Source organism: Xyrauchen texanus, chromosome 10 (genome assembly GCF_025860055.1).
Source record: "Xyrauchen texanus isolate HMW12.3.18 chromosome 10, RBS_HiC_50CHRs, whole genome shotgun sequence".
Taxonomy (NCBI): Eukaryota; Metazoa; Chordata; class Actinopteri; order Cypriniformes; family Catostomidae; genus Xyrauchen; species Xyrauchen texanus.
In genome coordinates, this window is record NC_068285.1 from 47748972 (window position 1) to 47773684 (window position 24713).

General features: G+C 39.7%; 1 protein-coding gene across 2 annotated transcripts in view; it reads right to left on the reverse strand.

The window, feature by feature from the left end:
* Positions 1-16718, reverse strand: part of actr5 (actin related protein 5) — a 105922-nt gene extending 89204 nt beyond the window's left edge. For both annotated transcript variants that reach the window (XM_052135535.1, XM_052135536.1), the window contains exon 1: positions 16320-16718. In XM_052135535.1, coding sequence (XP_051991495.1) covers positions 16320-16703 — 384 coding nt within the window. In that variant the 5' untranslated portion in view covers positions 16704-16718. The remainder of the gene's footprint in view (positions 1-16319) is intronic.
* Positions 16719-24713: the final 7995 nt, after the last annotated feature.

Here is a 24713-nt window from a genome sequence, read left to right on the forward strand (position 1 = left end):
AACACACCGTATCACCCACAGTCAGCAGAGGCATGGTTGAACGGACAAATCGAACATTAAACAAAACCTGCACCGAAACCGGAAGAACATGGGTTGATGTTCTACCGGCTGTGTTTACTGAACTCAGAATGTCACCATCCTCTGTTGTTAAACTCTCTCCATTTGACCCCTTGGGTCAAAGGCCGCACTGGCTTTCTATCCACAGGTGACATGGAGGTGGTGATCGAGGAATATGTGGATTCTCTGATCAAAACATTGAATGGCATATATGGTGATGTTTCTCTTTCATTACCTATGCCCACAGAAAAGCCCTCTCATCCATTTGATCTGAACACTCAGGTGCTGGTGAAATGTCTGAAACCAACCAAGTTAGGTGAGCCTAATTACCTGGTCTGATTACTGTACTGGCGGTGACCAGAACGGGAGTGCTGACAGACCATCAACCGCAGGGGATCCACACAAGCCACGTGAAGCCTGCACCGGAGAAGGGCCTTACAGATTCAAGGGTGAAAGGTGAAAGCACTGGTGGAGCTGAAAATGCGATATAGGAGGACCCGAGTAGGTACCCGGAACAGTCAACATGAAAACATTCCTACAGATGCTCTGCATATGGCAGGCATTCGTGCTTTCCTACGCCCATTCAGCGTCAACACATCAGCAAGGAGTCGCAAGTGTAACTGTTATGGCTTGTCTATGTTCATAAAATCTAAGCGATATGAAAAATATTCAAATTTGTAATCATACTTGATTTTTATCTGTATATTGGTTGCGGAAGTGGGAATTTCATGAACTTCATCACGTGCAAATTCACGCATGTTTAATGCGGAAGCGAGAGTTCCGCGAATGAGTTGTTAAGGACATACCCTTACCCAAAACACTTATCTAAACTAAACCAATCAATAGAGAGTGTAAACATGATAGCAAGCTGTTGTGTGTGACAGAAGTAGATTGCAACGATATCCAGCGATGGCATTGGCTGTAGTGAAAGTCGTAGGAATTTAAAAGAGTGCAGTAGCACAATATCATACGAATTAGCCAAATTTAGAGAAGTCGTACGAATTCTGACGAATTCGCCATGAGTGTGTTGGCACATCTGCAGCACAAGTCAATTCAATATATAGGATTGTTTTCCTCACACAAAACAATTTGATGAATTTATTGAATATTATAGAGTGATTTTAGCTATTCTAACAGCTATAGTGATAAATGTAGGAAAGGCTGGGGAAAACATCCAACAGGGCCTTAGAACACTAAGCAATGATTATCAGCAAAACAGGCATCTGCACATTTAAAATAACCATGACAAGCTTTCTACTAAATGTGTTCATGGAAGTATAATATTCAATTCATAAATATTACATTTCAAACATTTCATATTAAAATTATTAAATGTACTAAACAAATCAATACATATGAATAAACAACATGTCCCTACATATTGCCATGCGGTGGCGTCCATGCTTACTTTTAAAAGATGACCAAAGCAAACTCTAATAATGCCTAATATATCTATCTATGGCAGGGTGGAGGGCGGGCCGGGTCGAGACTGACTGGAGACTGCAGTGTGACAAAGAGAGAGATTTACGGACAGCTGTCCAACACATATGTGCGTGTTTGTGTTTTTGTTTCAGTTTTATATTAAAATATTATTTATATTGTCAAGCCGGTTCTCAACTCCTCCTTTCTATTAATCCCTTAACACTGGTGTCGAAACCCGGGAAGGAGGATTGATGCGCCGTAGTAGAGTCCTCGCCATTACCATCAAGCCCAAAGGAGCAGTCACGGCCATCGGCCGGGGGACAGAGGACCATGGCCGTCGACTGCGAAGGAAGAAGGGGCTCCTAGCCAACCACCTGGCGCGAACAGGGCCGCCACCAGGGGGAGTCCCCTACCAGGTCATGTAGGTCATGATGACCGTCGACTGCAAGGTGGGAAGGGCTCCCGGCCGACTGCCTGGAGCAGGAAGACTACCTCCGATCCGCCCACTGTCCATTAGAGGTTGGAGTGGCCAAAGAACAAGCTACGGTGTATCGGTGAACCGGCGAGTAAATGTTTTTTCCTCTCTCTCTCTCTCTCTCAACATTTTTTTTGTTAATTTGGCACGATTGCGGAAGGCACACCCCTCCCCAGGGAAAGGGGAGGGGGGGGGGGGTACATCATGCCAGCAGGTCATTAGATCCAAGATGGTGGCGTGGTAGCACGCAGCGTCCGCTCCGGATCCAAAATGGTGCTATTTTTGTTTCTAAGCACGACTTTTACGGCACATGGACATCGGAGCAATGTTCGTGTTTACCATCGCCAGACACTGCTCAAAAACAAGAATCTTGTGTGTTTACATCAACACTGAATGGTGCAAGAACTCTATGCTAGTTTCTAGCTACTACTCATCGCTGGTGGAGTTTTTGACTGTTAGATGCAGACCTTTTTATTTACCATGGGAATTCACAACTGTCATTATAACCGGAGTTTACATTCTCCCCAGTGCTAATGCTAAGGAAGCGCTCTGTGAACTGTATGGGGCTATTAGCGTACTGCAGAACGCTCACCCTGACGGACTGTTTATTGTCGCCGGAGATTTCAACATGCAAATCTCAAGACAGTGCTCCCTAAATTCCATCAGTATGTGGACTTTGCAACGAGAGAGACGAACACGATTTACACAACATCCCAGGTGTGTACCGGCGGAGCACCGCCCCCACCTCGGCTACTCAGACCAGATCTCTGTTATGCTAATCCCAGCATACAGACCACTCATCAGGCGCACAAAACCGTTTCAGAAGCAGGAGCCATCTCTGCTCTTCAGGACTGTTTTGAGTATACAGACTGGCACATGTTCAGGGAGGCTGCAACATATGGCGACTCTACCAACTTGGAGGAATACACCGCATAACTGATCAGCTACATCAGCAAGTGCATTGAAGTCATTTTCTCCACGACATTTGCTTTCTGAGATCGCTGACAGTCACATAAATCCTAGTAAAGTTGATTCAATGTGATTTGATTCGGACATCACTGGACATCCTGTTGCTGATTGCACAATGCACGAGACTTTGTCTATAGCCTGCTTAGGCTGCTTAGCATTGCTCATTCTTATTCTCAAACGTTCATCCTTATATTCATCGTTATAAGTGTAAGGCGAGCAGCATCACCAAAGACCGTTCCCACTCCGGGAGGCGTTTCAGGTCTCTCCACACCCGAACCAGCAGGTTCAGAGGAAGCTTCTTTCCTGCGGCTGTCACCCTACTGAACTCTAGCCCTGCATCGCGGTGACAATTGACAATTGCCCCCCAAGACAATTTGCACTACCCTATCCCATCCATTCGGTTCTATTTATTTAAAAATGTACATACTGTAATTACACCTATACATAGCCATATTCTACTGCTCTTCATATTATTCATCCTGCACTTATTCTTACTGCTCTTATAATGTTACCACACTGCATATAGCTGTACATATCTGTCGTACAGTGGTATATGGTTCATACAGAATATCCATATTTACTCTATTTTTCTTATTATATATTCTGCAAATACACTGCATATATCTATATTATTCTACTGCTATTTTAATGTCACTGCTACTACATTGCACATATCTGTACATGTTGTTCACTGTTCATATTACATAGCCATATTTATTCTGCTCTTATAACACTGCAATATATTTCTGCAGCAGGGCATTGGGTGACGTTTCGGTGGCATACTAGCTCAGCAAAGAGACACCACTCTCCCATTCCTGTTAGGGTTTCCAATCGATTCTCCTCACTCAGTGATACACCAACTAAGAATCATGTTGAAAGAGCCCTTGTTATTGGCGATTCTGTTGTAAGGAACGTGGAAATAGAGACTCCAGCCACTATTGTTAATTGCATTTCGGGGGCCAGAGTGTCTGACATCAAATCAAAAGTGCTGGCTAATGCAAAACGTAGATTTTCTAAAATTGTAATCCATGTCAGCACTAACGATGTCCAGCATCGCCAGTCGGATATCACTAAAGATAATGTTAAAGAGGTGTGTGAATTTGCAAAAACTATGTCAGACACAGTTTTTGGGGTAGACCTGACCTGCTAAAGAGAGACTGACTCCATCCCTCCAGGGAAATCCCTCTAGTAATTTGGCTCATAGTCTTAATAATGATAGTATTTGACTAACTGGGGCCCAGGTCAGGAAGCAGACAAACTGGTTAATCCGAATGTCTGCTAGCTGTCTTGAGACGTCACACAGGTCACATAAACTACAAAACATAGAGACAGTATCACCTAGATATCTCATAGAGACTGTGTCTGTTCCCAGAACTACCAAAACACAATACCCTCACTAAATCATTCTGAAAAAACTAGATTAAGTTCAAACTTGAAAAAAATTTTTATAATTTAAATACATACAAATAAAAATATATCATATAAAAAAAAAGTAGGGCTATTCAACTTTAGATCTCTTTCTACCAAAGAGTGAAGTTTTTGGTGTTACTCAGAGGACAGGATATAAATGTAAGTCTTTTGAACTAATAATGCTTAATGTGACACCGTCAGATATAAATAAAAAAATCTCTGTCGTCTTTTGTCCTTGCTACAATGTATAGATCACCCGGGCCTTATTCTGATTTCCTTGGTGAATTTGCAAATTTTTCATCAGATCTTGTAGTTAATGTTGATAGAGCTTTAATTGTTGGTGACTTCAACATTCACATAGATAATGAAAATGATACATTGGGATTAGCATTTATCAATATTCTCAACTCTCTTGGAGTCAGACAAAATTTAACAGGACCAACTCATCACCATAATCATACGCTAGATTTAATTCTGTCATATGGAGTTGATGTTGATAATATATAAATTCTGCAGCAGAGCGATGACATCTTGGATCATTACCTCGTCTCTTGTATGCTGCTATCAGTTTATGTTTCTCAATCTACATCACGCTATCATTCAGGTAGAACTATTCTTTCGACCACTAAAGACAGATCTGGAAGATTATTAGTGAAACTATCTCATACACTCAATAATCCCCAAAGCCCAGAAGAACTTGATGAAATAACAAAAAATATAAATGCAGTCTTCTATAGCACTCTTGATATTGTCACCCCACTTTGATTAAAGAAAATTAAAGAAATAAGCCCTGCACCATGGTACAATAATCACACTCATGCTCTCAAGAAAGCAGCTCGGAAAATGGGGCACATGGGGAAAAATACAAAATTAGAAGTATTTTGAGGTGCATGGAAGGATAGTAGCTGGGTATAGGCAGGACAGCATATTTTAGTAAACTCATAGAAAATAACCACAACAATCCTAGATGTTTATTCAGTACTATGGCTAAATTGGTTAGGAATAAAGCCTCAACAGAACCAGATATTACATTACAGCACAAGAGTAATGACTTCATGAATTTCTTTACAGATAAAATTGAAATCAGAAATAAAATCGGAATTATGCAATCATCTGTCATAGCACAGGGTCTAATAATTTTCCTCTCATGCAACTTCAATCCTTCGCTGTCATAAGTTTTGTTAGCTCTTCATGACCTATCGAAACATCAAAAGCCACAACATGTTTGTTAGATCCTATACCAACTAAGCTCTTAATAGAGGTATCTCCTGTCATTTCAGAACCTCTTCTTAATATTATTAACTCCTCGCTATGCTTGGGACATATCACAAGAAACTTTAAAATGGCAGTTAACAAACCGCTTATTAAGAAGCCACAACTTGATCCTGGAGAACTGGCTAATTACAGACTGAATTCAAATCTCCTGTTTATGTCAAAAATACTAGAAAATATAGTATCCTCCCAAATATGTTCATTTCTACAGAGAAATAGTATATATGAAGAATTTCAGTCAGGATTTAGGCCTCATCACAGTACAGAGACTGCACTTATCAGAGTTACAAATGACTTGCTCTTATCATCTGATCGCGGCTGCATTTCTCTTCTAGTGCTTTTAGATCTTAGTGCTGCATTCGACAAGATTGATCACGACATTCTCTTGAATAGGCTAGAGAATTGTGTTGGCATTTGTGGAGTTGCATTAGCATCTCCTAGGTCCTATTTAGCAGACCGTTACCAATTCTCTATGTAAATGAGGAATTGTCAAACCAAACAAAAGTAAAATATGGAGTGCCACAGGGATCAGTTTTAGGGCCTCTGCTTTTCTCCATGTATATGCTTCCCCTGGGAGATATTATCTGGAATCGTGGAATAAGTTTCCACATTTATGCCAACGACACCAACTTTATATTTCTTTAAAATCTGATGAGATTTCACAATTCTCCAAATTAGCAGAGTGTATCAATGAAATAAATATTGGATGGCCAGAAATTTCCTTCTACTCAATTCTGACAAAACAGAGGTACTAATTATTGGACCAAAAAACTCTAAAAATAAGCCACTACAATATAATTTGACTCTCGATGGATGTACGGTTACATCATCTTCAACAGCGATGAACTTAGGTGTTATATTTGTAGGGCCTTGCCCCACTGAAAATGGCAGCAGAGACAGCATAGCCTTTGTTCTATGATCAAAGGTGAGACTTTGAACTCCATTTCCCAGAATGCATCGCAACCGGACGGAAGTCACGCCCATGGACTCCATCTCAGACGTCATTGGTCAAAAGCGGCCGATGACCGATGACGTCATCGTCTTAACAAAACCAGCGCGCACATTTAAGACGCTCTCTCTCTGCATCTACCCTGACTGTAACACCTACAGCTTCGCGGTGCTCTAAAGAGACATATCTACACCAAGGAATCCCTCCTTCTGGACAAAGAAAGACCACGTTTTTCTAACCCTCACTATTTGGCCACGGTAGAATAAGATTAACTTCGCTTTGTTCCAGTCGTGTAGTGTACAACCGGTTCACGTCATTTTCACTGTGAGACAACAGTGAATAGGAAACGGAAAAGGCAACCAGCTTTCCCTTCTCAATCGTTTTCTCTCAACGTTGACTACCTCTCGCGCTTCTCGCGATCACCGGACCCGAGAAACAACGCAGAGACGCGTCTTTTCGCTGACGACCGCAAGACAAAGGACCGAATCCAGACTTTCTTTCTCCTGACCGCTCAATGCAACAGGAATCCAGCAGACAACCCTACTTTAATCACACAGGATTTCACAAGTAAGGCTTGATATCTGGGCAGATTTAGTTTAGGAACTGTGACTTTTCTTATAAACCTAAATCATATATATTTGATTGCTGAATGTTTTGATGTTTTTGTTTACATTTACATGTTAACTACGATTGTTGAACATTTAATGTTTTGTTTACAACTGTACATTTAACTACGATCGCTGATTGCTGTTTGAGTTATGAGATCGTCATTTTTGATGAAATGTTTATTTATTGAGTGATCTGAATCAACGATTTAATCGCGCTGTTACCAGCGTGTCTCTGTTAAATTGCATGAACCCCTTTGTTCATTCTCTCTCTCTCTCTCTCTCTCTCTCTCGCTCTCTCACACACTGAAATTCACGGAGCGAGCAGCACCGCGGTTTATGGATGAATCAGGCTGGTGTTTTTCTAATTCTCCCGCCTGTTTCATTCAGTTCCTTTGTGTGTCTGCTCATTACCACCTGCACGTGGTATTAGCTCTATTGTGCTGGATCTGATCCAGCCATCTTGCTTTCCCTACAACTTCACTAATCGTTGGCTCCGCCCTTTCCGGCCTAGCCCTCCATTTTGACTAGTTCCTCACGAGGAGTTTAGTCCGCCATTTTGTGTCTTGGTTACCGACTCGAGACACACACACATTCACTAGCATAGCTCCACCATTTAGTTAGGATTTCCACCTTATGTTTTTGTGTTATTTTCATTTAGTATTGGCAGTGTTCATTACTGTTTGATTATAATAAATCTTGTTATATTATAATAAGTATTCCTGGTTTGTTTGTTTGAATATTGTGTTGGAGCCAGCCTCTGCCACGTCAAGAACTCCTACATTACTTCAGGATTGTTAAATTTTTGTTGTTAGAAGCCAACTGTAACCAGATTACTGTTGGGTTCATATGGCAACAATCTGACTAACTTCTTCCCCTTTTGATTATTTTGATTCTCAATCAAAATACTCAATCTGCAGGGTAGAATTTTATGAGACTTGATCAGTCACTTACTATAATTTTTCTCTTGTCAAAGAGTGGTGCCCAGAGGATAGAATTTAACGAACTAAATTATATTATTTAATTAATAATTAATAAACATTAATTATTAATTTATATTTGATAGTAAAACTGATCTAACCAACCTGTGAGCCTACATAAATTGGTGCCCGTGTAACATTGATTTTAATCAATGTTCTATTAATTAATTATTGATGGTTGTCTATGATAACTATTAATTATTGCTAATAAACACAGCCGCTCCAAAACTTGTGAGCCCTACATATTTGATACCCATCTGTCCTTTGAAAATCAAATCACCAATGTTTGTAGAACAGCATTCTTCCACCCAAGAAATATTGCTAAATTAAGGCATATGCTCTCTGTTGCTGACGCCGAAAAACTAATTCATGCGTTCATGACCTCAAGACTAGATTAATGTAATGCATTACTGGGAGGATGTCCAGCAAGATCAATAAATAAACTTCAATTGGTTCAAAATGCAGTAAGCAGTGTGCTAACAAGAATCAAGAAATATGATCATATTAGCCCCATTTTATCATCGTTACATTGGCTACCTGTTAAAATTCTGTATTAATTTCAAAATTCTGTTAACTACGTACAAAGCTTTGAATAGTCTAGCTCCGCAGTACTTAAGTGAACTTCTACCATGCTATATTCCAACACGATCATTACGATAACAAAATTCTGACATGGTAATAGTACCTAGAATATCAAAATCCACAAGAGGAAGATCCTTTTCATATTTGGCTCCTAAACTATGGAATAGTCTCCTCAACACTGTTTGAGATGCAGACACACTCTCTCAGTTTAAGTCTAGACTAAAGACTAATCTATTTAGCCAGGCATACACCTAATTTATCCTCCGACCCATAATTAGGCTGCTTTAGTTGGGTCTGCTGGAACCAGAAACCAGAAACATTGATCATGATTTATAACTGCAATAAATTTAATGGCATCTATGCTTATATTATTTTATTTGTTTCCCTGTCTCAACCTAGGGACTCCTATCCTGAGGTAGGGTTGCAACGGTATGAGATTTTCACGGTATGATAACGGTCTCAGAAAATACCACGGTTTCACGGTACCACAGTATTACACAATTACTATTATTAGTGAAAACAGAAGGGTTATTTTATTAATTTATTTATTTTTGAGCAAACACTTTATTTTAGTGTCGACCTGCCATAGATCAAACATAATCTGTATTTAATGTGTCCTGGGTCGCATTTCCTTTTATGTTCCATATTCCAGTACAAGGACATGCACCAAGTGACATTATTTTTGTTGTTGATGTCACCAACAAAATCTACAGGAAGTTGTCTCTCCCTCTCTTAAAATTGAAGAGCATATTTACTTATATGAGCCCATTATTATCCCGTTTGTTACCTAACATCACATATTACACAGAAGGAAAGGCTCCTCATTACCATGGTCAGGTCAGTGTGCTAGTCTTAAATAATAGTAATAATAAATGAATGTTTTTATGAAAAATAAATACTAGCTGAAACACATCTTGAAACTTTACCCGTTTACATGCTAAGAGTCATGATGCGGGTATCCTCAATGGATTCATTTTCAGCACACAACTGAATAACACAACTGCATGAATATGATAAATAATTACTGCCGAATAGACCAGTTGAGAAACACTGCTTTAACTCACACACACACTCACGTCAGACCCCCTCGCCTCGCTTCTCTCAGACATTTTCTCCGCTGCACGCGCCTGCGTGTACATTTGTGTGTGTCGCAAGTTGACGAGTCTGACAGGCAGACAAGGAATAAAGGAGACGTGCACGTGAGATTCTCCGACGAGTCAGCATACAGAGAGGAGGTGCAGTTGCTAATGGACTGGTGCAGAGCCAACAACCTGCCTCTGAATGTGGACAAAACAAAAGAGATAGTTATTGACTTCAGGGGAGCAGAGAGTGACCACTTCCTGCCCTCCAATCATCGACGGCTCCTCCGTGGAGATTGTCAAGAGCACCAAATTCCTTGGTGTTCACCTGGCGGAGAACCTCACATGGTACCTCAACACAAGCTCCATTACCAAGAAAGCCCAGCAACGTCTCTACTTTCTTCGAAGGCTGAGAAAAGCACATCTCCCACCCCCCCATCCTCACCACATTCTAGAGAGGGACAATTGAGAGCATCCTGAGCAGCTGCATCACTGCCTGGTTTGGGATTTGCACCGTTTCTGACCGCAAAGCCCTGCAGGAGTCTCTTTTCCCTCCATCAAAGACATTTACACCAAATGCTACATCCGCAAAGCAACCAGCATGACCACACACACGCACGCTTCATCCTCCTGCCGTCTGGCAAGAGTTAACGAAGCATTCGGGCCCTCACGGCCAGACTGTGCAACAGTTCCCCCAAGCCATCAGACTCCTCAATACTCAGAGACTGTAATGACACATACACACACCTGTACACCATCCAACTTAGCACATGTCCAGAGATGCACTTAATTCATTGTCACTTTATACCTGGCTGCTACCTCAATAACTGCTATGTCCATAGAACACTATTTCATAGTACGTTATGTTTACATTGGGCATTTTTAGCACTACTCAGATTAGAAATGTGTACTGGTCAGCGCTGCACAGTCTCTTACTGTGCCAATTGTCCTGTTCCCATTTATTAATTATTGTACTGTCCTGTACTTTTTGCATACGTTTGCACATGCACTTTATGTAGGAATCTGTAGGTATTATTTAGTCTGTGTAGTCTCATGTGGTTCTATGTTTGTCCTATGTTGTTTATGTAGCACCATGGTCCTGGAGGAACGTTGTCTCATTTAGCTGTGTACTGTACTAACTGTATATGGTTGAAAGACAATAAAAACCACTTGACTTGACTGTGAGAACGAGGGAGGAATGTGGCAGGGCGGAGGGCGGGGCTGGGTCCTGATTCCGCACACCCGGCCCCTAATCAGGCTGATAAGCCCTCGAGAGGGATAAAAGGCCAACTGAAGAAGGCAGTGCGAGAGAGATTTACGGACAGCTGTCTGACACCTTTGTGTGTTTGTCTTTTTGTTTAAGTTTCTTATTAAAATATTATTTATATCGTTATATTTTTTATTTTATTTTACAACAGTTGTATTTCTGTTATGCTATATGTTCATGCTGCATTGGTCCAGTTAAACCACAGAGACTTTATTTTGATGGTAAATTGTTTTTTTTTAAGATATCCGTTTAAAATAGTGTTTTTAACATGCATCTCTTCTGTACACCAGTGACACATTAAAACATTGGTAAAACGTTTGGAATTACATCAAAGTAAAGAATGAATGGCACTATCTGCTTTTAAGGAACTTTAAGGGGGCTTTCACACTTGGTTCGATTGCCTGTTCCGAACCCGAGTTCGATTGCTCCCCCCTCCCCCCGATGGACTGTGTTCACATTATATATTTGTATCCGAACCGCGGTACGCTTGCGTCATGAAGCTGCAGCTGGTGCGTAATCGTGTTGCTTGATAACCGCGAAATGAAAAGGCGTCAAAATTCAATGAATAGACTTGCTCGGTTCACATTTGTTCTTCTTTTTTTTAACCTTTGGTTTTGTTTTCAACATCAAGATACAGAAACACCCTTGCGTCTGTCTGCCGCAAAAATACTGAAATCGTTCAAAAGACAGCGGGCTGTCCGCCGAAGACAATTTTTGCGAAGGCAAGCAGAAATCATCTCTCTGCTTGCAGTGCGTGTGCGTCAATCCCGCTTTTCGTCAAGGTAAGTGTATTTACACTAGGGCTGGGGCGGTATGGATTTTTTCTAACCGCGGTTGAAAAACAAGATATTCCCGCGGTATAGCGGTAAACCGCATTAAATACATTACATTGGATAAAATTTATCAAAAAACGTTGGTGCGGACAGATGAGTTTTGTGATGCGGTTGCGGATTAAATAATAATAGCCCATCCGCGCATCTCTAATACAAATGGAATGTTATTATGTGTCATGGAACATTGCGCTCCCCAACTCGCGAAAGGTCGGATTTGCTCCATATTTTGATAAGTTTTGTTTAGAAAACCTTGAATCCATGTAGGCTAATATCATTAGACATAATCCATATCATTAGAATCAATGAATCCATGTCATTAGACACAACGAATCCATGTCATTAGACACAACGTGCACACATGTGCAGGCCAATGTTTTTTTTGTTTTTTTGCGGTGACAAGCTCAGACCCGCGGTTGGAGTCACGTGACCGCGGTATTGCGGTAACCGTCCCAGCCCTAATTTACACACACACACACACACACACACACACACACACACGCACACACGCGCACGCACACACGAAAGTAAACCCTTTCCGCTCATTTTGAAAGTGACGCGTGTGAGACTGACGACCACATTATACGTCATCAATAGCGGTTCACTTCCGCGGTTTGGTTCGATTGCATTCATATCAGCAGCGAACCGTACTGGATTTCACATGAACCGTACCCCAGACCACCTTTTTAAGCGGACTCGAGTACGGTTCGCGGGTGCGCACCCGAGTTCGGAAGACAGCGTTCACATCATCCAAACGAACCGAACTCTGACGTCATTCGAACCGGGGTGCGCACCAAAAGTGCTAGTGTGAAAGCCCCCTAAAAGGCCTGATCCCGCCGGCGCGTCCTGCTAGATATTTCCGGCATTACAGCGGAAACAACTTAAAATACTCCTTAATTTTTGGGCATACAGATAAGTGTAAGACATTATTAGAGACTATAAAGGGTCTACTTTTATTTGTGTACACTCACAATAACAACAAAATCTTGTGCTTTTGTAAAATAATGAAAATAAAAAGGGTGAGCTTTCAGCATGCTCCGTGTTCACGAGCATATTTCAGAAACACGTCACAAAAATGAACTGAAATTCTGCGAATACTTGTCACACAAACATGAAACATATGTCTAAAGAAAGCTTAAGATATCTACTTTTAAATAAAACAATTCAAATTTAAAACAAATATTCTCCTACAATGTAATCTGTATGAAACAAAGCGATGTACAGTTTTTACTGGCTTAGCTCATTAAATGTAATGTGAACCCACCCACCAGCAGAGAACGCCATTCATACGCTAATGTTCTGAGGCGATCAATGCAAATAGTACACGCTCCCGACAGTGTTCAGAGGTTTGATGTAAACAATTCATTCATTTTTCTGCGCTTTTGTAATGATACACAGGCGAGAAAACTCCTGGATAGTAAGGAAGAGTAAACATTTTCCTCAGAAGAAGAGCGAGACTCCGATGAACGTTTGTATTTTGAAAAGAGACTTGATCCAGCCGAGGATACAATTTCGGACGAGTAAGTCATTTAGTTTTCATTAGCTGACATGCTATTTTATATAAACATGTACATATTTTACTAGTGGGACTGTTTCAAGACTTGCCAGCCAGGATTCAGAGTATTGACATTTGAAATATTTCCTAATAAACAAGATTTAATTACATTTAAATGCTGTTTCGGCAAAAGTAGGTATTTAAATTGTATGCTTTACGATATAAATATATGTAATATGATATAAAAATAATATGAATGTTTAGATTATTTTATCTAGTGTTTATGCTGCCTCATTATCATCAACAAAGATTTTGCAAATATGTGTTCAAGTTAAATGAGTAAAATGCACTTCAATAATGCCCATATTAGAAAATCAGCATATTAATAATGATTTCTGAAGGATCATGTGACACTGAAGACAGCAGTAATGATGCTGAAAATTCAGCTTTGATTACAAATTGCATTTTACAACATATTCAAATAGAAAACTGTTCTTTTAAATTGTAAAAAGAGTTCAGAATATCAATGTTGTTTCTGTATTTTGGATCAAATAAATGCAGTCTTGGTGAGCAGAAGAGACTTCTTTTAATGGTAGTGTAGGTCTAAAATTAAGTAAAGTCTTTATGTACAGTCAGATTACTTTTAACTTAAAACTTGATTTGGATCATTAAGTCTCCTCACATTCATTCTCTTACGCTCATTGCTAGGCCCAGGGGAGGCGTTTTTTTGTCTCTACAGGTGTAAATTACCTTAATATTTATGATCATTCACGCCTCCTCGCATATGACCTTTCAACACTAAAATTGTCTTACAAAAGTTAAATTACTATATTGTTTTGTATGAATGAGTGATCAGGATTGTTTTCACATCATTTTGTAGCAAAAACCCTAGGCTACAAGATCCAGTTCTCAAAAGTCGTGTGGACAAATGTTTAGTATGTGTTATATGGCCTTATTTCAATGACTTAAAATTTTAGTTTTTTCAAAAACCATGCATAAACGTTATTTGCTCAAAAATACAAAAATGTACACACATGTTGCTCACATATTATTGTAGCCCAGTTTGTGCTGAATACAGTGTTATCAGACTTTAGCCATTAATGTGGTTTTAAGCAACTGAAAAAAAGCACAAATGTCAAGGCATGTCAAAACTTAATGACAGTTTGCCCAAAATACTCTCAGACCCCAGACGGTTAACTGTGGGACCTTATATAGACAGGTGTGTGCTTTTCCAAATCATGTCCAATCAACTGAATTTACCACAGGTGGACTCCAATCAAGTTGTAGAAACATCTCAAGGATGATCAGTGGAAACAGGATGCACCTGAGCTCAATTTTGAGTGTCATGGCAAAGGCTGTGAATACTTAAGGACTTTTTGTTTTTAATAACTTTGCAGTGATTTCAAACAAACTTCTTTCACGTTATCATTATGGGGTATTGTTTGTAGAATTTTGAGGGAAATAATTAATTGAATCAATTTTGGAATAAGGCTGTAACATAACAAAATGTGGAAAAAGTGAAGCGCTGTGAATACTTCCGTATGCACTGTATTATAATGGATTTTTATGGGAGAGAAAACTCGTAACATGAACTAGTGTATTTCTCATTGGATTACAGTGTAGGGAAATGTACAAATAAATCAAAGAGTTTTTTGTATTATTATTATTTTACTAAACCTGTAATGTATGGCACATTAAAAAAAGTTGACAAACAATTTTTGTTTCTCAACTTTGTTCCATCAAATACGGGACGATTCCGTATTATACAGGAGAGTTGGCAACCCTAGCCCTAATTGTAGCTGTCACAGCTGGCTACATTTTTTAAGGTTACATTGAGAAACTTCAACAACTTAATTTGAATCCCTACAGAATAATGAAGCACACCCGTTGAATCTGGAGAACAAAATACATTGAAGTTTTGAAATCCTAGAGACGTTATATATACATATTTAGAGACGTAATAACATTTGTAATTATTTATTTATATTATTGTGTCACACCTAACTGTACGTTCACACCAGAAGCGGCGAGAGCGTCAAAATTCGCTCTGGCTGCCCTGCCTTCGACGCTCAAGGACGCTCGTGGACGCTCTGACGTAGTTGAAATAGGCGGCAACGTTTGTTCAGAATGCTTTGTTTTGTTTACTATATTTAAAGGGGCCGCAATTTAAACATCCAGACATGTCGACCATTTACTTTTTGCCGACCTATCACAAGTAGCGTATATCCTCATGTACTCTTTAAAATGTGAAAATAATTAATCGATCGATGGCAGTAAGTAATTAAAATTATAACTGTTTGTTATAAAAAATAAAGTACATTTGTAGTAATAACTGTGGTCTTGGTCATATATTACAGGGAAACCTGTCACGGCAATAATTCGTTTCTCCTCCATTTTATCTTCGGAACGAATGCTTGGTGGGAACCAAAGTTTACACGGTTGTGTTCTCTAGACTTCGCTAGAGCGGAGCACTTCTATATTCCAATAGGTTGCCGCCGAACCGCGTCACAGCTCATTACCATAATGTTGACTGCACTTGAACTTCCATCTGACGCCCACGCCGCCCAAGACTCGCCGCGCCGCTTCTCGCCGCGGAGAGACGCTGGATGTCATTGAAAATGAATGACTTCCGGTCGATTTGACGCTCTCGCCGCCTCTGGTGTGAACGTACGGTTAGAGACGCCCCTGCCTTGCGGGACTAACTTTTCTTAACGGAACACAAAAAAATAAAAAAAATAAACCTACACATGGTGATTTCACTGGTGATTGAAATAAAGAGCTCTAGTATTTGGTGTCAACATCACTCCTTGTTGCCAGCATTTATTGTCACTAGGGTCTAATTGAACTTCACTTTCTCATGAATTTCTCAATGTATTGGTGACCGTTTCTTAAAACAGTCAGTTTATTATTATCAGTATGAACATTACCTGTGTGTTGATGCCCAAGTGCATGAAGATGTAATCAAAGATGAGCTCCTGTATGTCGAAGTTAACAACAACGTTACGGTCAAACGCGCTCTTGAACGTCCAGCGCAGCGGCTCAAGGTTCGGAATGTCATTACCGATGTGCGTGTCACTGCGCGCGGCTCCTCTGCTTCGTGCAGCCGCTGATCTAAACACGAGCCGCGGCTGATCAAGCCCCGACGTGCCGGACGCCCAACCTGCGCGGCATTGAAAAGAGCCGTTATCCACCACTATCGGCGCCGGACGCGGCTCCACACATTCCAACTTGACTGTGAATAAAGGATCAGGGGAACATTTAAAGTCCTGAAACGAGAAAACATTGTGACTCGTGTAACGTGTATCATCCATATTGGGAAAAGAACCGTCTTCTTCGTCGCGTTGGATGAGCGTCTGCGGAGTGCTCATTACTGCCACCTGACGCGCGCACACTGTCATGACCAAATCCTCTCAAGAAAACGAAAGGGTGGTGTTTTATTTTATTTTTATTTTTGTATTATTGCATTAAACATATATATTGAATAACAACAGTGGGGACATATTGCTAACAAAGGGGCAAATAAAAACAATACATAAGATATCACATCTAAAGATTACATTTTCAATGTGACATCCTTAAGGATTTTATATGTTTTTGAAGCCTTGGCATTCAAAGGTTTAAACATATTATTAAAAGAGGCTAAAAGCAATTTTACATCAGTAGAAAAAATTCTAAAATTAGGTTCGATTGTATTACTCTGGCTTTATGAAGATGAAATTTAACTAGAAGACAAAGTAACAATAAATAACAATCAAATTTAGCATAATTAAAATGAATATCTGAAAGAAAAATCATAGTCTCTGTAATCTGCACCAGTTTGTTAAAACATAAAAATAATAACAAGGTTATTTCTGTCCAAAAAGATTTAGAGAACGTACACTGATAAAACAAATGTAAAACTGATTCTTCTTCCATTTTACAAAAGGAACACAAATTCTCAAAGATTGCAAGGGTAATATTTGTTTGAGTAATTTTGAAATGAAGTTCTCTAATTTTATTTGGGATAAGAAGTTTGTAAGGAATTTAGGTAATGAATACTCCATTTTGAACAGGCTTTAGAAAGAGTTACTTGATCTGAGACAATAGCATTTGTAATGAAAAAATTATTACATTTCTTGTCTACAATATGGATACGATTAATTGAAAATGTAGGAATATGATTAGACAAGCTAGCATAACTTAGGTGTGTTCTAATTAAAGATTTGAAGCCAAGTGAGATACTTTTAACCACCTTATTGAAGTCTCTTTCAGAAAACGGAGCACCCTTCAGAGTAATAAATTCATTAAATGAGATAAGTTCCCCATGATTATTGAAGACAGTGGCGGTTCTACATTGAATTGCACCCTGGGCGAGACCACCTTTGAGCGCCCCCCCAAAAAAACACACACACACACAAAATTATCCACAAACAGTCATATTTTATTATAACAACATTTCTCTTAAAGAGAAATTTATATTTCTCAATTGCACAAATCCTTCCTAACATCCGACATTGTGCAGAATTGTGTTCTTTGTCTTTTGGCAAACTATGACAGTTATCAGAACGTAAATATACACTATATACATAAATGTGCCAAATATATATACAATCAGATATATACAAAATTTAACAAGTGCAGAGAGCAACAATAATATAACACATTAAGAATAATATACAAATAAAATATAGAATAGAATATATATATTATATATTACACACAAATGTGAAAACACACTAAAGAGAATCTAATTATTACACTATTGCACTAAGAACAGAATACACAAACTAAAACTAAAACCTGACTTTTCTGGCTTTCCTTGATGCAAAATCATCAATGATGTCATCGTATGAAATCTGCTCCCCTATTGAGTGATTGATACTGATGACGGCAAGGCCAGTGAGCCGTTGCTGGGACATGGTTGATCTCAGGTATGACTTGATCAACTTTAGTTTTGAAAAGCTCCTCTCTGCTTGAGCCACAGTGACTGGCAGAGTAAGTGCAATCCTGATAGCAGTCCAAAAATTGGGGTAGATCTCGGATAGATCCTTATCATGCATAAAAGTGATAAGCTCAAGGAGGCTCATGGTCTTTGATGGCAGTTCAGGGAAGTTCTTAATTTCCTGCACAAGCTCTCTACTGTCCACTTCAGAGTGCCCCTTAAAGTGCAGTGTGCTGCCTAGTGCCTCGCATTGCTCTGCCAGCTCCTCACCTGCAAGACTTGGGAAATTTGTCAAAACCCCGATTTTCTTTCCCACATTTTCCAATGTGGAAAATCTCTCCTTGATGGCTGACGTGGCTGCATCAACGACAACGTTGAAGAATCCAACCTCCAACTTCCTAAGTGCATCACTGAAAGGCTCATCATGTGATTCATATGAGAAGTGCCGCTTTGTGGACCTCAGCCTTTTTTGTTTTAAAACAGCCTCCACATTCATCTCTTCACAAATGTCTTTGGCCGCCATCTGTGCAGTCACAAAGCCACTTGCCCTGTAGCTCTGGAGATCTCACTCAGTCTTCTTCAAAAGACTCACAGCTAGGTCCACATCCATACTAGGAGACTGCATGAGTTTGCTGGCATGTTGTATTGCAGATAGCATGTCATACCAAACAACCATGCAGATGCTGAAGCGGTATGACCCCACCTCCTCAGACAAAGACTGGGCCTCAGCCTTTATAGCAGGGTCTTTGGTGTGGTCTTTCACCTCAATTAAAGCCTCTCTCACGGCAGCTCCCTGGTACCTCATGGGCTCTACGCTCTTGACCTTGCTCTCCCACCTTGTTTCTGCCCACATCTTTAAGGTGATGCTCACATGGTTCTTCAGTATGGCCCATCTTTGGGTGGAGGCTGAAAATAATGTGTAGAGCTTTTGCAGGACAACAAAGTAACTTATAGCATCAACAGATCCCTTAGCAGCATCACACACAACTAAATTCAATGTATGCGCTCCACATGGCACAAACAGAGCTCAGGGATTCTTTTCTAAGAGCCTGGCTTGAACTCCCTTATTTTTGCCTTTCATGTTTGCCCCGTTGTCATATGACTGTCCTCTGCAGTCTTCAAAAGGAATTCCCGACTCCTCAAGTCTCGTCAGGATCATGGATTCCAAGTGCTGGCCTGTGGCCAAAAATCCCATAAAATGTTCCCTGATATGGGGCTTGTCCATCAGTGACACCACTCTAATGACCACTGTCATTAGAGTATCTAATGACACTATATCTGGGGTGCAGTCCTAACAATTACAGAAAAAAACTTTGCCTGCTTGATGTCATCCACTATATAAGATATGATTTTGCTGCTCAACAAATCAATCAGCTCATTCTGCACATGATGGCCTAGCTAGCTGTTTTGACTTGCTGTTCCTCTTTCGACACGGTTAAGGTGATCTTTCATAATGGGATCAAACCTAGCCATAAGTTCGACCTCTTTGAGAAAATTGCCATTTGATGGTGTGAACAGTGTTTCTGTGTGTCCCCTTAGAGCCAAATTTCGAAGTGCCAGTGACTGCACGATAGCAGTGAGACGTGTCAGCACTGCTCTCCATCTTACCCTCTCAGCCTCCAGAAGTGCCATCTCCAGCTTATCAATAGTTTCCCCACTTTTTAACCTCACTGACAGTTCTTTCCATGCTTTCATGCAATTGAGGTGTTCTGGACTGTTTTCGTGTGATGTGAGGTAATCGCTCGCATGTTTCCAATTTGCCATTCCTGCACTTGTTAAATTAATGTTCCTCTTGGAAAACAATTTGCAGCAGAAGCGAAAGAGGCTGTTGTTCTTCACTGAATAAATCAGCCAACTTCTTGCCATCTTTTCACCACTTACTACTGTCTTCCTAAAATATTGGTGGTGGCAACTTCTCCCATCACTCTCATTCCTACGGAAAACAAAGCCAGGTGGCACCTTACATGGTCCTCTGCGAACCAGCTCAGTCCGAATCCTGTCAGTCATATGTGAGGGCCAGTTAGCAGAGTCGGTTGACAGAGGCTCATCCTCAGCAGTGGGGCTCAGTGGGGGTTCAGCTCCAGGCATTTCTATCAGACAGCATTTTGGCACATTACTCAAAGCACATAGCAGTGGAACATAACACATAGGCCTACTCAGAAATGATCAGAAATATTAAAATTACATTAAATTGCAGTTGTTCAGTTGTCTTGTAGCCTAGGCATACCCCCTCCACACACACACACACACACACACACACACACACACACACACATACAAAATTCACCTGAAGGCTCATGCTGGAGAGAAGTAGAGGCAAATTTGACATCATCCTCAATATCAGATATTTGTGGAGAAAGTTGTGAAGACATATGTGTAGCTGAGGACATAGATGGTAGCTCATCCTGAAGAGTCGAGACCATTCCAGAAGAGGCCTGTGTAGCGGGGGAGGTGGGTGGCTCATCCTGACCAGTGGCAGAGGATGCTCCAAAATATTTTAGAAGTGCCCCTGAATTGCAATTAAAGGACCATGATGATGTTTTATAACAGCTAAAACAGCCAGTCAAATTGACCCCAAACATAATAAGAGAGACATAAACATGACAACTTCTTGACATTACCAAGACAACATAAATTGTCATAAATATGTCATAAACATGCAGATGAATTATCAAACTTAAGAAACCACTTAGCTTCATGGGTTAACTTTACATTAAACTGTCATGTGGGTGGTTTTGACATTGGCTGTCATGAGGCCATTATAACTGTGTTATGAATATTTTTCTTGACCTCAACTACAGTGGTACACATTGAATTTGTCATTAAAATGTCATTGTACCACTTGAGGTCAAGAAAAGTATACATGACACTGTTATAAAACAACTTGACAGAGTATTAACACTTAATGACATTTTACTACTGGGAAAAAAAGTGGTCAGAAAAATATTCATGACACAGTTATAATGGCTTCATGACAGCCAATGTCAAAACCAACATGGCAGTTTAATGTAATGTTAACTCATAAAGCTAAGTAGTTTCTTAAGTTTAATAATTAATCTGCTATGTCATGTTTTTTATGACATATTTATGACAGGTTATGATGTCTTGGTAATGTCAAGTTGTCAACAAAGGCATCTCAAACAAATAATGTCATATTTGCATTAAAAATGTCATAATTGAGCGAGTGACACTTAATGACAGTTGTCATAAACATACATAAAAACCTCCTTCATATTCATGGCATGTGTCATGTAGCAAATAAGTAGTAAATTAATAGCAAATGTCGTCTCTTTGTTCAAAGTTTTTTTATAATGACAACTTTGCAAAAACAATTACTGTATGATGAAATATACACATTTTCCCTTTTTTAAACCGAACACACCCCGCCCATAACCCACCCTTCCATCCAATTACAAACAAGCCTGCATTTAAGAAATCCTACTAGAGATTATTTAAAACACACATCCAAATTGTAGTACATAACGGTATAAGGGTAAAAAAAAAAAACAATAAAAAATAAAAATAAAATAAAAACAAACAAAAAACAAAAAAAAAAAAAAGAGGAAAAGAGGGTAGCTACTCTGATATTGTTGTAGTTGGTTTCTCAAAAAATGTCAAGAAGGGGCACCATATTTTGTCAAATTTATTCTCAGATCTCTGGGTGGTGTACCGTATTTTCTCTAAATTCATACAGGACATAATGTCCCTAATCCAATGTGAGTGGGAAGGAGGAGCAGGATCTTTCCACTTGAGTAAGATAGCCCTACGAGCTAATAAGGAGGCAAAGGCCAATACTTTCAGCTTCCCTTTAGGCAAGCTCAAATTTGGAGCAATGCCAAAGATGCCAGTAAAAGGGTTTGGCTCAATCTGTTGCTGAAGTACTTCAGACAACGTTTGAAACACTGATGTCCAGAACTCATTCAAGGTGGGACACGTTCAGTACATGTGAAAGAGTGATGCAGGTGCGCTCTTACAGCTATCACAGGTCGGGTCCACATCAGGGAACATACGAGCTAGTTTGGTTTTAGATATGTGAATACAGTGTACTACTTTAAATTGCACAAGAGCATGTCGGGCACACATGGAGGTAGAGTGTATCCATAGAGTGTTTACCATTCCAAATATAATTTATCATTAAAGAGTAAAGAGTGTGAAAAAAGGATTTGGGGAGAAAAATGGGAAGACATTGGAAAAGATATAGGAACTTTGGGAGAAGAGTCATTTTAATTGCGTTTATCCTACCTATAAAAGAAAAAGACAGAGGAGACCACTTCCATAATATTTGCTTTGCCTGATCCAATAATTTGAGGAAGTTTGATTTAAATAGGTTTTTAAAATTCCTGGTAAAACATACCCCAAGGTAACTCAGATAATCTGTCACCACCTTGAGTGGGAAAGCAGTATACTTGAGTTTAAGTGCTTCTGTATTAATCGGAAAGAGTTCGCTCTTACTCAAGTTAAGTTTATAGCCTGAAAATTGACTAAAGACTTCTAACACAGAAAGTGCCTCCGGTAGGGAGGTGGCTGGCTTTGAGACAAACAAAAGTAAGTCATCAGCATATAAAGATACCTTATGCTCGATTCCTCCTCACCATATCCCCTGTATTCGTTCGTTTCCGCAGATGGCAATCGCAAGAGTTTCGATTGCAATAGCAAAAAGGAGTGGGCTCAAAGGACAACCCTGCTGGGTCCCACGATGTAAATCAAAACTACTCGAGTAACGGCTGTTTGTTAATACTGAGGCAGAAGGGCATGCATATAAAAGTTTAACCCAAGAAATGAAAACAGGACCCAAACCAAATTTTTCAAGGGTAAAAAATAAGTAATTCCATTCTACTCTATCAAATGCTTTTTCAGCATCCATAGAAGCGAGGCATTCTGTTACAGTATTCTTGGGGGAATATAAAATGTTAATTAACCGATGGACATTATAAAATGAGTGGCGTCCCTTTATAAAGACAGTTTGGTCGGGGGAAATGATAAAGGGAAGAATATCCTCCAATCTGTGGGCGTAGATTTTGGCAAGTATCTTTATGTCCGTATTTAATAGCGAAATTGGTCTGTATGATGCACAATCTAGAGGGTCTTTATCCTTTTTTAACAACAGGGAGATACAGGCCTGATAGAACGAAGGGGGAAGTTTACCTAAGTCAAATGAGTCTGAGAATACTGAACATAAAAAAGGTGATAATTCAGCTGAAAATTTCTTAAAAAAGTCAGAAAAAATCCATCTGGGCCAGGAGATTTACCTGATTGCATAGATGTTATTGCTGCAATAATTTCCTTCTGAGTAATAGGTGCCTCAAGGCTATGCCTCAGGTCTTGAGAAAGGGAAGGCATGTTTAGATTACTAAAAAAGGCTTCCATGGCAATTACGTCTGCTGTACAATCCGAACTATACAAATTAGAATAATATATTTGGAACTTTTCGTTAATACATTTCTGATCCGATGTTGTATACCCACTGTCTGTCCGTATTCCAGGGATAAGTTGCTTAGCTCTAAATCCACGCAGTTGATTGGCCAGGAGTTTACCAATCGTGTCACCATGCTCGTAAAAAGTACTTCTGCTTCTCAGCAATTGGTCGGCAACTTGACGAGAGGAAAGAAGGTTGAATTCTGTCTGGAATTTTAAACGTTCTTTGTAAAGTTCAGGTGAGGGCGAATTAGCATATTGTCTGTCTATGTTCAGAATATGATCAGCAATTTCAGTTTGTTTCTGTTTTAAACACTTATTTTTATGTGCTGCAATAAATTATATGTGTGGAGATATGTGTAAGAAAATGGATCCAATCTCCACTGTCTTCTTGTACACTCAACATCAGAGAAAGCCAATTGAAGGAGCAGAGGAACGTGATCTGAGATCACAATACTTTCATAACTGCATGACTTAAGGTCTGACATTAATGAATTATCAACAAAAAAATAATCTATTCGGGTGTAAGTGTGGTGAACATGAGAAAAGAATGAGTATTCTCTTCCTGTGGGGTATGAAAACCTGTACGGATCAGAGAGGCTATAATCAGCAAGAAATTATTTGACATGGTCAGCAGATCTGCTAAGAGTGGCAGGGTTAGGGGAAGAACGGTCTAATACTGGGTCTAAATAACAATTAAAATCCCCACCAAGAATAAGAGAGTGAGAATTGAGATCAGGTAGTTGAGAAAAAAATCTCTTAAAGAATTGTACATCATCAATGTTAGGTGCGTAGACGTTGGCCAAGATGACTGACTTATTGTAAAGTTTGCCAGAAACAATAATAAAATGTCCAAATGTTATTATCCGATATAATGTTTGAGGGCTCAAAAGGAATGTTACTATCAATAAGGATAGCTGTGCCCCTAGCCTTATCCCTGAAATTAGAATGGAAAAGTTGTCCACGCCAGCATTTACCTAAACGC